Source organism: Nicotiana tabacum, chromosome 9 (genome assembly GCF_000715075.1).
Source record: "Nicotiana tabacum cultivar K326 chromosome 9, ASM71507v2, whole genome shotgun sequence".
NCBI lineage: Eukaryota > Viridiplantae > Streptophyta > Magnoliopsida > Solanales > Solanaceae > Nicotiana > Nicotiana tabacum.
This window is the reverse complement of record NC_134088.1, coordinates 108,691,809-108,711,596: the sequence shown is the minus strand read 5'-3', so window position 1 is coordinate 108,711,596 and position 19,788 is coordinate 108,691,809. Positions and strand designations below refer to the sequence as shown.

At 34.1% G+C, this 19,788-nt stretch overlaps 1 protein-coding gene across 1 annotated transcript; it reads left to right on the top strand.

Moving 5' to 3' along the window:
- Window positions 1-7,169: 7,169 nt before the first annotated feature.
- Window positions 7,170-19,304, top strand: LOC107826218 (auxin response factor 4). The gene is made up of 12 exons (XM_016653169.2): window positions 7,170-8,169; window positions 8,272-8,328; window positions 8,618-8,803; window positions 8,907-8,991; window positions 9,059-9,149; window positions 9,402-9,566; window positions 16,029-16,148; window positions 16,226-16,301; window positions 17,007-17,166; window positions 17,265-18,010; window positions 18,093-18,283; window positions 18,859-19,304. The coding sequence occupies exons 1-12, from the start codon at window positions 7,789-7,791 to the stop codon at window positions 19,040-19,042; spliced, it is 2,442 nt and encodes an 813-aa protein (XP_016508655.1). The 5' UTR covers window positions 7,170-7,788; the 3' UTR covers window positions 19,043-19,304.
- Window positions 19,305-19,788: the final 484 nt, after the last annotated feature.

Genomic DNA, 19,788 nt, shown 5'->3' with positions numbered 1-19,788 from the left:
CCACTTCTACACCTGTACCAACTTGAGCAGCCAAAATATTGATACTGGGAGATTAAGGATTGGCTGAAGCATTCGAAGATGCACATTTAGGGATTCGATGATAAATATTGGACAACGATCTTATAACTTTTCTCATATTCGGTTTGACTTATGTTCATTCGCTCAACGAACATAGCGTTATACCGAAAAAAGAAGTGACTACTTTATTTAAGCAATTCTTCTTATTCTTATAACTTTCGTAGTTGACTTTCTCCTTCTATGGATTTACCCTATGGGCACAACTCTTGCTCGGGTAGGTGGTGCCGGTTTCCGGCAGCTTTCCACATTCATATGCCTTAATTACCTTGCTTGTTAATTTTACTTCAGTGAACCCACAAAGATTTTATACATAAGTAATGTATAAAAAAGACTTTAAACTGTCAAAGAAAAATAATATATATATATATATATATATATATATATATATATATATATATATATATAAACCCATCTCTCAAGGGTAGTAATGTCAAATCAAATCTAACACTTGGAACTGTTAAAAAGGTGAAAAGGATAGTTAAGGGCCTGATGGGCCATGAGGGTAAGATTGTCGAGCCCAAAATAAAGCAAACAAACAGTACCTTTGAGCCCACTAAAAGTAAGTATACCCTTCCCATGTTTTAACAGCTTTTTTAAATGCTCGTGCACTGCTAAAGTCAGTTAATAGTCTCTGTGTGTCATAAAGAGACTGACCACTGGCAGTTTCGTAATAATTTGATACCAGGAGGCTATTTCTGAACGGCAACTACTGAGGAATATGTATTATACCATAATTTCATTGGACTCTCTCCAATAATTTCATTACATACCTACTGGCTCCCACCAACAAATTATCGTGTAACTTATTCATCGAGACTTAAATAGTAGAAGAAGTTTTAATTTGTTTGAAATTTTTTGGAGTATGAGAGTCAAATTGATTAATTTTTGATGTGAATTCGTACATATATTCTTTAAATTTTTTGAACTAAAATTTATATATTTAGAAACTAAATAAAAAGTAATATAAATCATAATATTTAACAATTTAAAATATTTACAAAAAGTATAATCAAAGAAAACCTTATTTGACCCCGCCAAATAATAATAGGTTTATTTTTTTAAAACGAAAAATATTTTTTGTCTTTGCTGAAATTTGAACATGAAACGTCACCATTCTCAACTCAGTCATTATCACTAGGCCACGCATTTGTATCTAACAATGCAAAAAATTATTTACTAGACTAATTTATATAAATTAAATCAATATGTATACGGGTGAAACCGAGCTTATGATGCATTCTAGCCTCCGACAAGATAAGTCAAGCTCGAGACATGGTAATAAGGGACCGAAATCGAGCCAAAGTCCCACCAGACTAGAACCTGGGGGCATGACGCCTCCCTTCGAGAATATCGAGGCCATGATCCCGGGATCGGTCCTAGCCTCGAGCAACTTCGAAGAACATTGTTAGACAATCCAGTATAGCCAACATAAGGCCGAAATATCCGGGACTGGCCAAATATTATGGCAGGGATCTCGGCGCGTATCGATAAGGAGCCGGCAATCAGTGAATCAGAATATTTTTTACCTTTTATAGAGTTGTACCTAAAATAGGACTCCCCTACTATATAAGGGGGGAATTATAATAATTCATTTTGACACATTGTAACGCGCACTCAAAAGCAATACATTATTATTTTCTCTGTATTTAAGCTCTTATTCTTTTGTTTATCGACATCGGTCGTGGTTAGCCCGGCTCGAGGGCGATTATTCCATCAAGACTGAAATTATCCAACTCGTGTGATTTGAATTTATCTTATCTTTATTTACTCAATAGCAACTTAATTTATCGCTTTGTGTCAAGTTAATTCGCGTATCCTTAAAATCACTTACAAATTCAATTATTAGCCGATTTTGAGGGTAAACAGAATCATATACAAATACGTGTATAAGATATAAAATACATTGTAAATTTGGGGATGGGGTTGGGTGGGGTGGGGTGCGGAGAGAAGGACCCGGGAGTTGAGGGGTAAAAGGCTGATGATAATGGGGGAATGTAGGTGGGGAGGGGTGGGGCAATTACCGCAGCGCCAAAAGCGCAGGCCATTCGATACTCTTAACTTTCTCTGCTCACTGCAGACTCTGTACCATTTATTCAACTCTCTTTCACGAGCGTGGCGGCACGTTTCTAAGAGTATTTTTAGAACGTTTTAAGATTTATTATTTCGCCATCTTTTCTTGTCCGTAGAAGAAATTAAATTACCTTTTACTTAGATTTTTCTCCTAATACTTCATCCCTACCTTACTAATTTTTCTGAAAATCTAATATCGTATTCAGGAAAAATAAACAATTAAACTAAAATTATGATTGTATAACTTGTAAATAACAAGATTTTAAAAGAAAATTATGGATAAAATTGTTTAAACAAATTAAGTAACACAGATTGTAACAAAATAAAGAATAAAGCAACCAACATGGGTTGTGGTGGAGTAGTAAATACTTCTTCATCCTTAACTAGATGTCTCGATTTCGAACCCTGGGTATGGAATCGCCTTTGTTAGGGAGCGTTTTACCCCTCTACCCCCTAAATATAACACTTTCCAGCGCGGATTCGAATTTAGTCGAGCCCAATACGAATATCGGACACTGGGTGAGAAACGACAAAAAAGAATAAAGCAAAGATATAGCACGCGCCGCCTGAGGAGAGTAAGTAAGAGTATACTTTTAGTTGTTGATAGCAACAATATAACAGCAGAGATATAGTGATGAGACATGAGAAACGTTTAAAGTTAAACAGATATAGATAGGCACCCCCCACCCACTCCCACCATACTTGCTGTCTAATTTAGCCCATTACTCCCCACCCTCCTCCTGTTCCCTTACACCCCTCAACCGCCGGTAAACCAACTTTCTTGCCGGTGTGTGTCTCTTGATTTACTACATTAGGTGTTTATATCAAATCAATGTCACTTAATCATACAATAAACTGTGTAGACCTTAGTCCCAAATAAAATTGGGATCGACGATATGAATACTCGTTTCCTTTTCTAGATCAACTCATGTTGTCATCACGATAAAATAAAATAAAAGTAATAGCAAAAATAAATTATATTAATAAATAAATAAATAATAATAATAATAATAATAATAATAGAAACAATAATAAAAATAAGAGTAAATTCATGTGTTCATTACCCAAAATTTAATTTTCGTTCTTTTGTTACGTAAAAGTCATTCAACTGTTCATTAATCAAAAGTCTATTTTTTTGTTACACAAAAATCATTTTACTATGCTCTCGTTATCACAATAATCACTTTGACCAGATTTTAAAAACTTTTCACTTGAAAAGTCTATTATGCCTTTGACATTATAAATTCTCTCAATTATATATATTATATGCTATATAATATACTTTTACCCATGTATTTTACTTATAATTAAAATAATTTAATATAATTTTATTTATTATTTTTATAATATATTCGTACATTTAATTTTTTCTTAATATTAATTTTCAAGATATATAAGTAGCATTATTAAATTTGTTAGTAGCATTACCGTGAACAAATCTCAAGTCCACATTCTTAATCATGCATAATAAAATATGTTTAATGAAACTTAAAAAAATCAAAGCCCATTGATTTATCAGCCAAGCTATCATTAATTTAATAAATAAAATACTCACATTTAGCAAAATGACACCTCAAATTACTACTTTCAATTAAATAATATTAACACATAAAGCTTTAAAAAACTTAATATTAAACACAAATATCTTTGAAACTTTTTTTAATTTTTTTTATTGACTATAAAAACCATCATTTGTTAAACAAATATGTTTTTATTATTTAAAAAAATATTAAAAAATAATATTTGTCCATCATTTTTATATTTAAAATATGTTCATGTTTGAATATGATTAAACAAATTGAGTGCCACGAAAAAATTAAATGTATGAATATATTATAAAAATAATAAATAAACTAATTTAAAATTATTTTAATTATAAGTAAAATACCTAGGTAAAAATATATTATATAGTATATAATATATAAGGTATTATATACATGGGAGGATTTATAATGTCAAGGATATAATAGACTTTTTAAGTAAAAGTATTATAAAATCTAGCCAATGTGACTTTTGTGGTAAATAGAGCTAAGTAAAATAATTTTTATATAACAAAAGAAAGAAAAGTGACTTTTGGGTAATGAACACAAAATTGAATAATTTTTACGTAACAAAAAGAATAAAAGTGACTTTTGCATAATGAACACAAAGTTGAATGACCACCCATAAACTTTACTCATAAAAATAGTGGTAACATTAAAAATTCTCTAATAAATTTAAAGCCTAGCCCTAACTAGTCACAAATATGGATTTTTTCTTCTTTTGTACCTTATCTTTAGCTAATAGCCTGTTTGGCTAACCTTCTTCAAAGTCAAAAGAATTTTTTTTTTCCAAAAAAAAATATTTTTTTCAAAGTTGAAGTGTTTGGCCAAACTTTTAGAAGAAAAAAAAACTGCTTTTGAGGAGAAACAGAAGCAGTTTTGGAGAAGCAGAAAAAAGTAGCTTCTCTCAAAAAGCATTTTTTTGAAAAATACTTTTGAGAAAAATACACTTAAAAGTTATTTTTAAAAACTTGGCAAAACACTAATTACTGTTCATAAGAATTTTTCAAACTAATTAACTAAACACTAATTGCTGCTAAGAAGAATTTTTGAAATTAATTAGTCAAACACAAATGCTTCTCACACTAAAAGTACTTTTGGAAAAAGCACTTTTGAGAAAAAACACTTCTCAGAATAAACTGATTTTTGCTGCTTGGCCAAATAGGCTATAAGTCTGCATTTATATTTGTATATCTTGGCATCTTCCTTCCACATAATTTTAGGTCTATCTCGTCTACTTTTAACATCTTTCCTTACCTTAGTTTCACATCTACTGACCGATGCCTCTGTAGGGCAACGCAAGATATAACCCAACCATCTCAGGGCGACCTTTTCTAATTTTATCCTCAACGCGTGCTACTTGCACCGTTTGGCTAGTATGATTAATATATTTATTTAATCTCATTAAGTTACTTAGCTATAACAAATTGATACGGAATGGTATAAGTATCTAAAGGAACAAATTTTTGATATCAAAGTAACTATGTATGGTTATTACTATCGATAATAAATAATGTGATGTGACAGTTAAAATCCTAATGATTTTGAGTTTAAGCCTCAATGTAAAAAATCTTTCACAACGAAGGATTTTTCTTACTTATGAGTGTATCGAGAGAATCTATATTAATTATTGGTTAGTGAGTTTTGAATATTAAATGGTTAACTCAACGTTATTTATTTCATCTGTTACATTTCATTGACAGAATATGGAAAAGAAGAAGAAAGTTTTTATACGAAATTCAATACGCACAACGTACAAAAGAACATCTGGTTAGCAGTACCTAATGATTTCTAAGGGGTCGTTTGGTTGGAAAGATGTTATCTTAGGATTAGTTATTTCATCTTTTTATGGGGATAAAAAAAACTATAATCATGAGATAATTAATCCCTAAATTAATTATATCATAATTTTTTCCCAACTAAACACAGAATAAATTCTTCTTAAATAGTCTTGAGATTAATTATTCCTTGTCCCTCCTACCAAACGAGCCCTAACACAACAAAGACTGTCCAAAATAAATAGTTTTCAGATATTAAAACGTATAACTTTTTTTTGAAATGAACTAAAAAGGAAAAATAACGTATACATTAAATCTAATAAAATATACTAACTTTTACGCATTTCGTCTATGCTATATCTCGACACTTTTTGATTTGTCTAGTTCACGAAGAAAGAAACTTTTAGTATCCGATATATAAATGTCAAGTCAATAAGTACATAATATGTGTTTATTTATGTAAATTTTCATTGTTTAGAACATAATTTTATATATATAAAAAAATTTGCTAGCTTAGTACATGACAAGGATTCATCAAAAGAAAAACAATAACCCTGAATCTATGACAAGTACATTTTTAAAACTGGTTAAATTGAATTTGTTGCATTTATTAATTAGTGTACTAAAGTTTTTTAATTGAAGGGTACTTCACTAACCCTAGTCAGAAAGACAAAAAGCTTTTTGAGCTCATGAGTGTTAAAGGAGAAAAAAGAAAGATAAAGAAAACAGCTCATGAGTTTTAAGTGGTTCTAACTATTAAATAATGTACTGGTATAGGTATTTGTTTATGTTTTTTCAGGAAAAAGGATAATTACTGTTGGGGGTAACTTTAAATCCCACTCAACAAAAAAGATTGGTAAGGCAAGAAGCATAATTAAATTCAGTGACCAAAAAGGGATAGTGCTACTAGCTAATGGAACACCAATAAATGTTTTTTTTTTCTTTTCAACTTCTTTTTTTGGGAGTTAAAAGCTGCATTTGTTTGCATTCAATTAGAAACTCCCCTTTTGTCTTGGTTGATGGAAATGGGGGCCTCACCTCACTTCTACTTAGTTAAAATAAAAATATTATTTTTCCAAATTTAACATTACAATAATATCAAGTTAAATGGACAGTCCAGGGCACAAGTCATTCACACAAGATGCGGAAGAGAGTCGCACCCCAAGGGATGTAATGTAAATAGCTTACCGTTATTTTCATAGTTCGAACTCGTGACTTATAGATCACATGAAAATAAATTTACCGTTGCTCTAAGACTTCTCTTCAAATAAGTTGAAGACAAGTTTACCGTTGCTCGAACCCGTGACCTATATGTCTCAATTTCAAATAAGTTGAAGTCCAGAAATTAACTAATTTTTTTGATGATGGTTAGTCTATTTCAACTTTTATCTTTTATTTGGATTAAGACAGACAATATGAACAAGCTGCTAACAAACCTTACCCCTATCTGAAAGAGATAGAGAAACTGATTCCAAAAAATATTTGGCTCGGGAAAATGAAAAGGAAGAAGTAACGTCAAACAACAAGCCGATATAAATAGAATTATTTTTCCAAATCTAACAATGTAGAAAAGAAATTACAAAAGGAAAAGAGAATCAGTACTATGATTATGCTCCACATATATTGTTTTTTTAAAAAAGGAAAAAACAAAGAGAAAAAGGCAAAATGCAAAGCAAAAGAGAGAAGGTTGATGAAGATGTGTGGGTTCTGTACTGTCTTTAACCTGTCCCCTCCACTCAACACAGTATTTGTTGGGGCTATCTTTCTCACAAAAAAAAAAAAAAGGAAAAAAAAAAGACAAGAGTCTTGAATCCAAAAGGGCACTAAGCACATTGGCTTTTTTCTAACTTTTGCTTCTGTGCTACCTTAGCAATTGTCTATGTCTTCTGCTCCCTCTTCTCAGAACTGCAAATGGGAAGATGAGGAATCATACTTTGAATTTCTTGTTATTATTTGACACCCTTTTAACTTCTTTTCTTCTCCTCAACTTTTAGCCTACTGCTTCCTCCTCCCTCGTTACTTCCAAAAACATGACTTTCTTCTTCTTTTTTATTCAATCTCTTTTCCCTGTTCTTGCTTTAAAGACAACCCCTTTTTAAATATTAACATTTCTTAAGCCATGATTTGACTTCATTTCCCAATTTTCTATTACTATTTCTCAACTTTGTGGCAAACTCTTGATTACTCTCCTCTCAAGTCTCAATTTTTAATCTGCTTTTTTCCCTATTTCTTTGTTTTGTTAGGGGTGTAATGCGAAACTAAGAACAAAGAAAACCAAACCAAAAAAACAAAAAAAAGAACCGTTTTTTTTTTTTGGTTTAATGGAAATTGATCTGAACCATGCAATAGTAAGTGAAGTGGAGAAGAATGCATGTTGGAATGGAGAATGTGACAAAAGGGGTGTTGGTGGTAGTTGTGTTAATTGCAATTTGTCCACTACTTCCACTTCTTCTTGTTCCTCAAATGCATCTTCCTCTTCTTCTTCTTCACTTGCTCTTTCCTCAATTTACATGGAGCTTTGGCATGCTTGTGCTGGCCCTTTAACAAGCTTACCAAAGAAAGGAAATGTAGTTGTCTATTTCCCTCAAGGTCATATGGAGGAAGCTGCTTCTGTCTCTCCTTTTTCACCCATCAAAATGGATTTTCCAACTTTTGGTCTTCAGCCTCAGATCTTCTGTAGAGTGGAAGATGTTCAGTTGCTTGTAAGTTCTTGATTTTTACCCCTTTTAGATTAAAAGATTTTATCTTCACTTGTGAACTCCTTACAATATGCTGCTTCTTTTTATAATCTTGTGAATTTATAGGCAAATAAGGAAAATGATGAGGTTTATACACAGCTCACTCTTCTCCCTCTTCCAGAGGTAAGACCAATTGCAACTGCAGCTATTTTAATGTCCAATCTTGATTTTTGCTGTTCTATGTTCAATTTGTGGATAAAGGTGTTAACTTTACTGTGTTTAGCTGTTGTTCTATGTTCAATTTGTGAATAAAGGTGTTAACTTTCCTGTGTTTAGCTGTTGTTTTTGTTCATTTTTTTCAATGTAAGGGGCCTTTTTCAGTTCTTTTAACTTGAACTGGTCTTTGTTTTTAGTATGACTTTTACAATGAGCTAGAATTGAGTTTTCCATGATTTGTTGGTACTTTTCACAGTCAGTGGCTATAAGCTTAAAGGGGAAAGAACATGAAGATTTGGGGGTGGATGAGGAAGGGAATGGAATTAATCCAGGAAAATCAGCTTCTCACATGTTCTGTAAGACGCTGACCGCTTCTGATACCAGTACCCATGGCGGCTTTTCAGTTCCCCGTAGAGCAGCTGAAGACTGTTTCCCACCTCTGGTGCGACTCCATTGTGCGATTTTTGCTAGAAGAGATTGTAAGCTGATTGTTTGTATTGTCTGGTAAATTTACTTCTAACTTGTTGCTACATTATGAAATGTAGGATTACAAAGAGCAAAGGCCATCTCAGGAGCTGATTGCTAAGGATCTGCACGGAGTCGAGTGGAAATTTCGTCACATTTATAGAGGTATTAAGTTAAATGCTTAGATGCTTGCTCAGTCTGAGATTCTTATGATGTGATGCTTTTCTGTCAGGCCAGCCGAGACGACATTTGCTCACTACTGGATGGAGTATTTTTGTCAGCCAAAAGAATCTTGTCTCAGGGGATGCAGTTCTCTTCTTGAGGTATACATATCTTGACACAATGGTATACTCAGAGGGATTAACTTTTAAGGCGCTAGAACATATGAAAAATATAAAGTCATTGTGCTAGGAAGCTGTCAGAATCATTAGGTCCAATTCCTACTTTTTGCTATGCAATGACCAGTTAGGACATCATTGCCAAGATTTTAATTGTTCCAATATTCAACTTTTGAAGCTTGTTCAGTTGCCGTAGTAGTTTAAATTTTATTGAATTAGTCCCAATGATCTTTGTAGGGGAGAAGGCGGAGATCTCAGGCTGGGAATAAGAAGAGCTGCTAGACCTAGAAATGGGCTTCCTGAATCGATAATCAAAAGTCAATATTCTGATTCTGATGTTCTTTCAGCAGTTGCTACCGCTGTGTCAGCCAAGAGTACATTCCATGTTTTCTATAGCCCAAGGTATTTCGCTAAATCTCTGTGTATGGTTTTCTGTTTAGTTGTTGCCTAATTGACATAGTAAAATCTGTGGTAATATCCCATGTCTGTACAGTTTTACTATTTAAGGCTGTACGACGTTAATTAGATTTGATATTCACGTGCCTCAATTTTAATTGCATTTATTTGACGAAGGCAAAACAACCAAATATGTATAAATAAATATTGCTAGTTTCCATCCAACTTCTTGTTGGTGAAGATTGAAATGAAGTATCTAAGTTTTGGATAACAACCATATAATGCTTCAAGTTAATATCTTAATAGATACAAATGGTGTAACCTTCTACATGCAGATAAGTTGTATTAGAAGATTTGCTTAGCTTTCTATAAGGAAATAGTTGCTCTAGGAGTAAAGTTGTACTATTTATGGTCAAACTTGGGAACTAAATTATTTTTGATGTTGTGAAGTTTGATATCCACTAATATTATTGTACTAATTTTGTTTAACATAAAGATGTTTCTTTAAAATTTAAATTAGGCTGATTAGGGATGGTTCTATTTTTAATCACGTTACAGTTTAAATGTTTGTTATTTACTTGACAAGGTCATAGATCTCAAAGTGAAGTATATATTGATTTACTATCTCCCTTTCAGATGGTTTTGAGTGTTATTTTTTTTTATTTCTTGAAATAAATATCAGTGCATAGACAGTACGGAGACGACTGTATAAGACAGATGACACCGAAACATCAATCATTGTTTTCATTGTTACAAATCATTGTGTTGTTTTAATAAGAATGATGTGATATAACACAGAAGCATGAGGTTAGATTTGGACTGTCATTGGTGGGAGCGCCAGAACAGAGCGGAATGGTTGCATGGCGGTGTGGCAGTTATTTGGCTCTATTGCAATCCACCTTTATTCTATTTGTCAGTTGTTTCTTAATCAAGGAACAACTAGGGGTTCTTAGTTCAATTATGTGGCATCAGCTGTGAAACAAAACAGAATTGAGACTAGTAGCTTATAAGAGCACCCCAAGTATTTGATCCGAATTTAACTAGGTAGTGGTCTTTTCGTTTATAAAAGAGTTAATCACCTTAATTAATAGTCCTGGATTTCCAGTAGTCGGATGAAAAATATTAGGTGAGACAAAAATGGGCTCGTTCAATTAGAATTAGGGGTGGGCATTCGGTATTTCGGTTCGGTATTTAAGAGTTTTGGTTCGGTATTTCGGTATTTGGTTTATCAATTGTGTATACCAAATACCGTACCAAAATATTTCGGTACGGTTCGGTATTTTTTATTTTGGTTCGGTACGGTTTCGGTACGGTGTCGGTTTAATACATATTCATGTGTCGTACTACCAAGTGCTAAGTAATCAAATCCGCCATTCTGCCTAACAAAAGGTGTGTAAGTAAGACAGCACCACAACACTAAATAATCTGCCAACTGCTATTCTGCTTAATAAAAGGCAGCAAGGCAGCGACACTAAATAATAAAATAAGCAAGCTAGAAACACTAAATAATAAAAGGCGTGTAAGAGCACATGATTATCACATTCACAGCAAGTACACACCTGATTATCACATTCCTAACAAGTACTTGAAAGGGAAAAGAAGTAAATAAATATCACAGCAACCTAAGATAGTTACAACTACTAACGAGTAGCAGCAACCAGCAGAATTAAACACAGTGCAACAAAAACATAGAGGGTATCCCTCTATTCAAGTTTACACTAATAGTCTCAAATCAACTTAGTCTTAATTCTTAAATACGGATTTCAGGAAGACGCTCAAGACAACGCCTAATATGCTTCCTTAAACAATATGTGCCATCCCTCTTTGGATGAACATTAGGAGCAAGGGTCATCATTGCACTTGAACCTAAAAAAAAAGATAAATCATAAGTTAGAATATTATATTTTTGATGATAATAAAACAAAACTACAAAAGTATATCACCAAACAAATAGAGTATTAAACTTACCACTCAAGTTGCAAGTTGCAACTATACATCAAACAATGCTAGTAGTGCTTCCATTATTTTCCATATCTAAAGATAATTCGACCAAATATGTTCAATAAATAAACAAGTATGATATATTATTTTGAACTAAAATACACACAAAATATTAAAGCTTACCAAACTCGAGTTCCTCGAGATACTCCCAGTCTTCTTTAACACTAATAGGATTCTTCTCTTCTCTAAGCCAATCTTGAGCACAAACAAGAACTTGCACATATTTAGGAGTCAATGAACTCCTAAATGAATCAAGAATACGACCACCGGTGCTAAACGCACATTCCGACGCCACACTAGAAATTGGAATGGCCAACACATCACGAGCCAACTCTGAAAGAATAGGAAATCTAGGAGCATGTGTTTTCCACCAACTTAAAATATCAAATTCTTCACTAAAAGGCTCTTGTTCTTCGCTAATGTATTTATCCAACTCCGATTTAGCACCCCCACTTCCATTGTCTTTCTTTTGTTTCTTCAAGTGAAGCTTCGTCCTTATTAATGATGCAGTTAAAATACTCCCACTAGATGTATTAGATGTATTATTAGATGAAGTAGAACTAGATGAAGATTGAGGACAAGATCCAGTTGAATACTTTTTTAGATACTCTTCAAACAAAGAATTCATATAAGCATACACCTCAGCATTTATTTTCTTCCCTTTTTCCTCCCCAAAAAGTTCTTCAAGTGCAAGGCTAACATATTCAAATTTGTTACGTGGATCCAAGACGGAAGCAATAAAAATCATTTTATTCATCTTTTCAGGCTCACCCCAATACTTCTTGAACTTTTCTTGCATCCGCTCAGCCATTTTTCTCAAATGCTCATCCTCACTAATTAAACACATTTTCAAATGACAATAAAGTTCAGATATATCCTCAAAATGAGAATTACAGGTGACATAACGTGAACCTGAAACATTTTTGGTGAGCTCGTGAAATCTTGCAAGAAACGCTATCACATTCCTCACATTCACCCAATCATCAGATTCAAGAGGATTTGCACTACTACCATCTTCACAAAGATGAGAACATAGATAAGCAGAAAATTCATCATGAAAAAGATGAAACTTGTCAAAGGCCTTTTCAAAGTTTTGTGCCGTATCCAACATAAAATAGGTGGAATTCCACCTAGTAGGAACATCCAAACATAATGTTTTGGTACATTCTACCTTTACATATGCACAACACTGTTTAAACTTTAAGGTCCTTGCAGGCGAAGATCTCACATACCTCACAATATTTCTAAGACGTGTGACAGAAGCATCAATTTCTTTCAAACCATCTTGCACAATTAGATTTAGTATATGAGCCATGCATCTCACATGAAGATGTTTACCACTCATCATATTAGTTTTCCACATATCTAATTTTTTAGACAATTCTTTGACTGTGACATCATTTGAAGAAGCATTGTCCACGGTAATAGTGAACACCTTGTCTAATTTCCATTCAAGCAAACAATTAGAAATAGCTTTAGCCATCTCTTCACCCTTATGACTAGTGATAGGGCAAGAATTTAGTATTCTTTTATGCAACTTCCAATCCCTATCAATGAAGTGGGCTGTCAAACACATATAATTTATTCTTTGCAATGAAGTCCATGTGTTTGTTGTGAGGCAAATTTTTGGTTGTGCTTCTCTAAAAGACCTTCTTAGATTTTGCTTCAATTCACCGTAAATTTCATAACAATCCCTTGTTATTGTTCTACGAGAAGGAAGACGAAATAATGGTTGAGTTATTCTCATAAATTTCATAAAGCCTTCCTTTTCTACAAAGCTAAATGGTAGTTCATCAATAACTATCATCTCAATTAAGGCCCTCCTAACCACTTCTTGATCAAATTTCCAAAGCGATCCTCCATCATTTTGGCAAGATTGAAAATTTATCTTTGTTTGACTATTATCTTTATCAATGTAAGGTGGGTATTCTTTGCATCTAGCCAAATGATTTTTCAATCATGTTGTTCCATTCCTAGACGTATTAGCAGCATAAGCTTGCTTACAATATCTACACTTTGCTTTACCGACCCCATTTACCTCAAATTTATCAAAATGTTGCCAAACTTCGGATCGAGGTTGCATGGCTTTTCTTTTCTTAGAATCTTGAGTATCAATTGTGTTGGTGTTGCTATCTTCAGTAATAGGTAAACTTTCAGTTGAACCGGCATCACTTACTCTACTTTCATCCGCTATCTATACAAAATTAAAACAAATATAAACGCAAATTGAGACTAGAGTTGAGTTTAGATAATCAAAGTGTAAAATGGAGGTTGACAAGTATTTGACAAGGATATCTACGAGTTTCTGGGCTACTGTTTCCCTAACATAATTTTGTAATCTCATTAGAGATATATTTATGTGATTATCTTTCACTAGAAATACTAGTAATTGAGAGCAAGAAAAAATAATATTATGCAAAGAGTGGAATCTAGAAGTGAGTCTTCATGTCAAAGTTAGTAACCTTCTATTAGACAATTAATGTAGACGTTCAGTTTCCTTTTTTCTTTTACAAATATAGAATTTGTTAGCTGATTTCATTATTATATCAAATGAAGATAATCAAAATAAAGTACGCCACCTAACAAGAAAATGCCTCTTTGCACGCCACCTAGTGAAAGATAATCACATAAATTCTTTTTGCTTGCCCACCCCTAGTTTCCACTCATTCAAATCTTGTAGTTTAATAACTCTACTAAAAAACTAATCCCACTCTTTACATGTCACTGGAATCTTTAGGACTTTAGGTTCAAAGTGGAATTTTCCAGAACTTGTTTATGAAGAGATTAGCCATTAAAAAAAAACAAGTGGCAAAACAAAGAGTTTTCCTTATTCCAAGAACTACCAATTAATCTACCATAAATTATTATAAAAAACTGAAGATTGAAGAATGAAAAGTTATGAACCTTTTGAAGAGTTGAAGATTGAAGAATGAAGGTAAAAAATAAGGAAACCAGCCGTCACACTTGAGAGTCGTCGGCGCCGAGGTCGTGAAGTCGCTGTGACGTCGTCTGACTCGTCTCTATCGCGCCGAGGTTCTCACTTTTCTGAGTTCTCTCTCACAGTCACAGCTCTTTGCCTCTTTGGCTAGGTTTCTGTTTCTCCCTTTATAATTTCCTGTAGTGAAGTGAAACTAGGGAAAGACTAAAGAGTAAAGAGGGTAAGAGTTGGGCCTTATTGGGTTGGGCTGGGCACTAGGGCAGTGTAGAGAATTAGAGATACAACATATTGGGTTGGGCTGGGCAGTATAGGTCCAACATAAAATTCTTTAAAATTCGGTATACCGAAATTTCAAGATCCTAATACCGAGGACCGAACCGTTATACCGAAATACCGAAAATGTAATACCGAATTATACCGAAATACCGAAACCGAAATACCGAATTAATTCGGTCCGGTTTGGAATTCGGTTTTTCGGATTTTATGCCCTCCCCTAATTAGAATGAGTCGTTCAGATGCATATGTGCTTGCTGTTCAAATTGGTGCATGCATTCTCCAGTGGCGCATGTCAAGTAGTTTTGCCTAGTAAACTAATTCTGTGGAAGCTTACTTGTGTACGAGCAGTCTGTACCTCTATTGTCTTGTTTTTCATGTTCGCTAAAGCAATCAATGGACTAAAGGATGATCTTTAGTTTGGTAAAAGTCTTGCAATAAATCCAGTAGTGGAACATCTCTATCCTATCATGTATATAACTACGCAACTTTACAATATCTAATTTGTAACTCTTTATTCTCTGGACCATTTTTCATGCTTATTTATGAATTGGAGCTGCCGTTTCTTTTTCGTGATGTTTATATGATACACAAAGATGTTGATTTAGCATTCTTCAAGTTTGAGGTGCATGAGGAATATTCCAGGTAAATCTCCATAGGAGTGAACTATACCAGTATTATGGAAACCAGTTTAACATCCCAGAAGCAAATTTCTTAGAGAGGAACACATGACCTTATAAAGTTTGTGAGGAAGTGCATCTATGCTAGATCTCTATGAAAATAGAATCAATAGTATAAGATGTTAATGCTCTTGGAAGTTAAATCGTTTACTCTTTTGTGTTGCCATTTTGTGTCTCTGTTTGGCTTGTGAACATTCAGACCTATGATTTAAAAACCAATTGGTAAAACCCTTGACAATATGGAAGGGTCGATTCAGTTAAAAAGATGCGCAAAGCGTGATTTCTGCTGCTTCCTTCATTTCATATGTGTCCCAAGAAGATTCTTGTCCAAATTATATAACCTTTTATATCCTATCTAAGGAACAATAAAGAATTATAAATATTTTAAAAAAAAGAATTTAATGGATGAAAAAGTCTCATATTATGTGCAATCCTGTAATCAAATTCCTTTATGTTAAAGTGTGAAATTTACTTTAGTCACTTTTGCAGCCTGCAGGAGTTTACATTCATGAATTTTCCAGATATTATTGATGCTTACATAGATGGTTTTGAGAAAAAGTTTTGCTTGTAATATAGGGCTAGTCATGCTGATTTTGTTGTACCGTACCAAAAGTACATGAAAAGCATCAACAGTCGGATTCCTGTTGGGACAAGATTTAAAATGAGATTCGATTTGGATGATTCACCTGAAAGAAGGTACTTGTATCCTTACCAAATCCCATATTCAGCTTTTCTTTGCAGAAAGTTTATAAAATTTCCACTACTGCATGCAGGTACAGCGGTGTAGTGACCGGGATAAGTGATATGGATCCCTTTAGATGGCCCAACTCAAAATGGAGATGTTTGATGGTACTCCTAGCATATAATTAGCATTAAATTGTATATAGAAGTTGTTATGCTCCACTTATACTTTCATGTTTTTGAGCCAGTTGGAATATGTTCTATTTATCTAGGGTAATCTTCTTTCTTGTTATTTTCAGACCCCTTTATGTTCTTGAATTTTCTGCCAGTGTTCCCTTGTAGCAGTACCCTCTTTATCCAGACTCGGCGGTTTTCTAACACCTAGATCTGCTTGTTGAATATGTTCTTTTTTTCTTTTTTCTTTCCCTGAGCACAAGGTCTACCGAAAACAGCCTCTCTGCCTTTTTAAAGGTAGGGGTAAGGTCGGTGTACACACTACCCTCCCCAGACCCCACTTGTGGGAATACACTGGGTTTGTTGTTGTTGTTGATTAAAAGGTAAAAAATAATAATTAGAATATGGATGTGCATTAAAGCCTGTATAGCCCTTCAGGGCTAAGATTAATTATCAAACTATTCTTGCTTCGATTGTAACTACAACGAGAAATTGCTAAATGCTCAGTTGTTGTAAGATGCTTGATAGATTTTTCCTGTCAAGACTGATAAAGTTTGCTATGGGCATGATATTCAAATACATCCTTGTATTGCATCTTGAAATAATTTCTTCCAACCAAAGCTGTTAGAATAAGTATAGTGTCCGTTGATCAACTCGTAAACTTTTTGATCTAAGTGTCCATGGCATCAACTATAATAGGTCAGATGGGATGATGATATCATGAGTAATCATCAAGAACGGGTTTCTCCATGGGAAATTGATTCTTCAGTTTCCTTACCACCACTGAGCATTCAGTCTCCAAGACTGAAGAAACTGCGGACTAGTCAGCAGGCTCCATCATTAGACAGCCATTTTGCTGGTACTGATCAAACTTTCCGAATATTATTTTAATTATGTTGTCATTATGTCATGATTCCACTAACGTTCTCGTACTTTTTCCTTTTTTATTTTTCACAGGAGGGAGTGCTCTTTTGGACTTTGAGGAGTCGGTAAGATCCTCCAAGGTCTTGCAAGGTCAAGAAAATTTAGGTCTGATATCGCCTCCCTATGGATGTGATAAGACAGTCCGCCCACTGGATTTTGAGCTGCAAAATGTAGCTCGTCACAATCTCATGCCAACTGGTATAGAGAACATAATTGTTGGAGACTTTGTGAAAACTCAGCCTCCCACAACCTACACAGGCTTTCTGGAATCCAATAGGTTTCCAAAGGTCTTGCAAGGTCAAGAAATTTGCTCGTTAAGATCCCTTACTGGAAAAGGTGATGTTAATTTTGGTGCTTGGGGAAAACCTGAATTTGGTTGCAATGTTTTTAGCACATATCAGAGGCCGAAGACCAATTTCTATCCTCTTGCTTCTGAAGGGGCGAGGAATGTGTTTCTACCTTATAATGCGATGTATAGAGCTGGACAAGATTCTGTAGTGCATTCCTATTTTAATAATAATTTCCAAAGAGAAAATCCCACTTTGAGCCAGAATTCAGTCCAAAATGGGGTTAGGAGGGAAGAAGGTGGAATGCAGAAGTTTGCAAATGAGCAGAGGCCACTGGAGATGTCCAAATTGTCTATTCCAGAGACAAATTTCAAGAATGAGAACGGTGGCTCCTTAAATGCACAAGCTTCTTGTAAACTATTTGGCTTTTCCTTGATTAAAGAACCCTCTACTCCTAGCTCGCACAGTTCTGGTAAGAGGAGCTGTACAAAGGTAAGCTTCCATAAGCGCGCGTAACGGATTGGAAATGCTTTCACTTCAGACTCTATTGCTAATATTTAATAAATGGGTGAAGGTTCACAAACAAGGCAGCTTGGTTGGACGAGCCATTGATCTCTCAAGGTTGAATGGCTATGATGATTTGCTGGTTGAGTTGGAGAGGCTTTTCAACATGGAAGACCTCCTAAGAGATCCCAATAAGGGATGGCGAATCTTGTATACCGACAGTGAGAATGACATGATGGTTGTCGGAGACGATCCATGGCAGTAAGTCTCTTTTTCATGCATTTGAGTTCTCATTGCTGTCTCAATTATTTTATACCAAGTTCAAAAGATATTACTCAAACGATTTATATCTATGAATCATGAGAGAGAACCACCCAAAATTGCTCTTCCAATTAGCTTCTTGAGTTTTGAATGTTAAATCATCTCTACGGAATCCGAGTTTTCTTTTACTTTTTTCCTCCCATATTAAGCTAAAAAGTCCACTCAACTTGTTAGGACATTGGTATTTTGCAATGAATAATTAACCCAAATAGCCGCCCGCCTAATTTCTTAAACTAAAAATAGTCGGCGGATGTGTAATATATGTTAACTTCATGTATAATATGTGTATAATTGTGTATAATCAGTGTATACTCTATGTATACCTGCTAAAAGAAGTAAGCAGTGAATCTGGCCGGCTGTTTGTGTAACAAATCACATCTTAAGTGGCATTTGTCTAAATAATTTTAAAATTTGAGTTTGCAAAATATGGAGTTTGGTTCCTTTACCTTCTTGAAAAAGGTATAATTTCCCTTGATTGGTCGATATACTTACGGGTACTTTCTAATGACTTGTAGTGAGTTCTGTGAGGTAGTATCCAAGATCCATATATACACTCAAGAAGAAGTGGAGAAAATGACAATTGAGGGGATAAGTGATGATACTCAAAGTTGTTTGGAGGAGGCACCGGCATTCATGGATGCCTCAAAATCTTCTTCAGTTGGCCAGCCTGATTTTTCTCCAACTGTAATCAGGATATGAAGAAGCTGAGATTCTACGAATGTCGTGCTTGTTATGTTAAATTATATATATATAAATATATGTGATACTATTCTACCTACTAGATGTTCCTGTTATGTTAAATAAATTGTTATTCCTTAGTCAACTTGTGAAGTTATGTTGGAAGTCTGTTTTCAACTTACAATGGGACTTGTAGGTATAAAATTATATGGTGACTCATATGCCATAACTTTGTATTCTGATTATGTTCCACTATGTATAATATTGAACATTGTATGACTAACCCTTCTCTCCATTCTCTCCCCCCCCAACCCCCCAAGCCCAACCCAACCACCTCCAATTGTGCCTTGGAAAAACTATATCACCTACTTTAACTTTGTTTTAACCTACTTATATTTGAACATTAGATTATTTTATCTTGTCTAATCTCTTAGGGGTCGTTTGGTTTGAAGACAAGTTATGCTGGGAATAGTTATTGTGAGATTAATTATTTTGGTATTATTCTTATTGACTGTTTGATTTGTTGTATTAATCCTGGAATTGTCAATTTTACTGTTTTATCCTGGAATTATTGTTCCACCCTCTAACATGTATAAGTTATCCAGATACTATTTTTAATCTCGGAATAGCTTATCCAAGGATTAGTAACCAAGCAAGGGATAAAGCGGTACTAAATTTATAATCTAGGATAATTTTTGCTTATCCATCATATCAAACGACCCTTGAGGTAGGAGGATAAAAATGCATTGAGAGGAAATGTGGGCTAG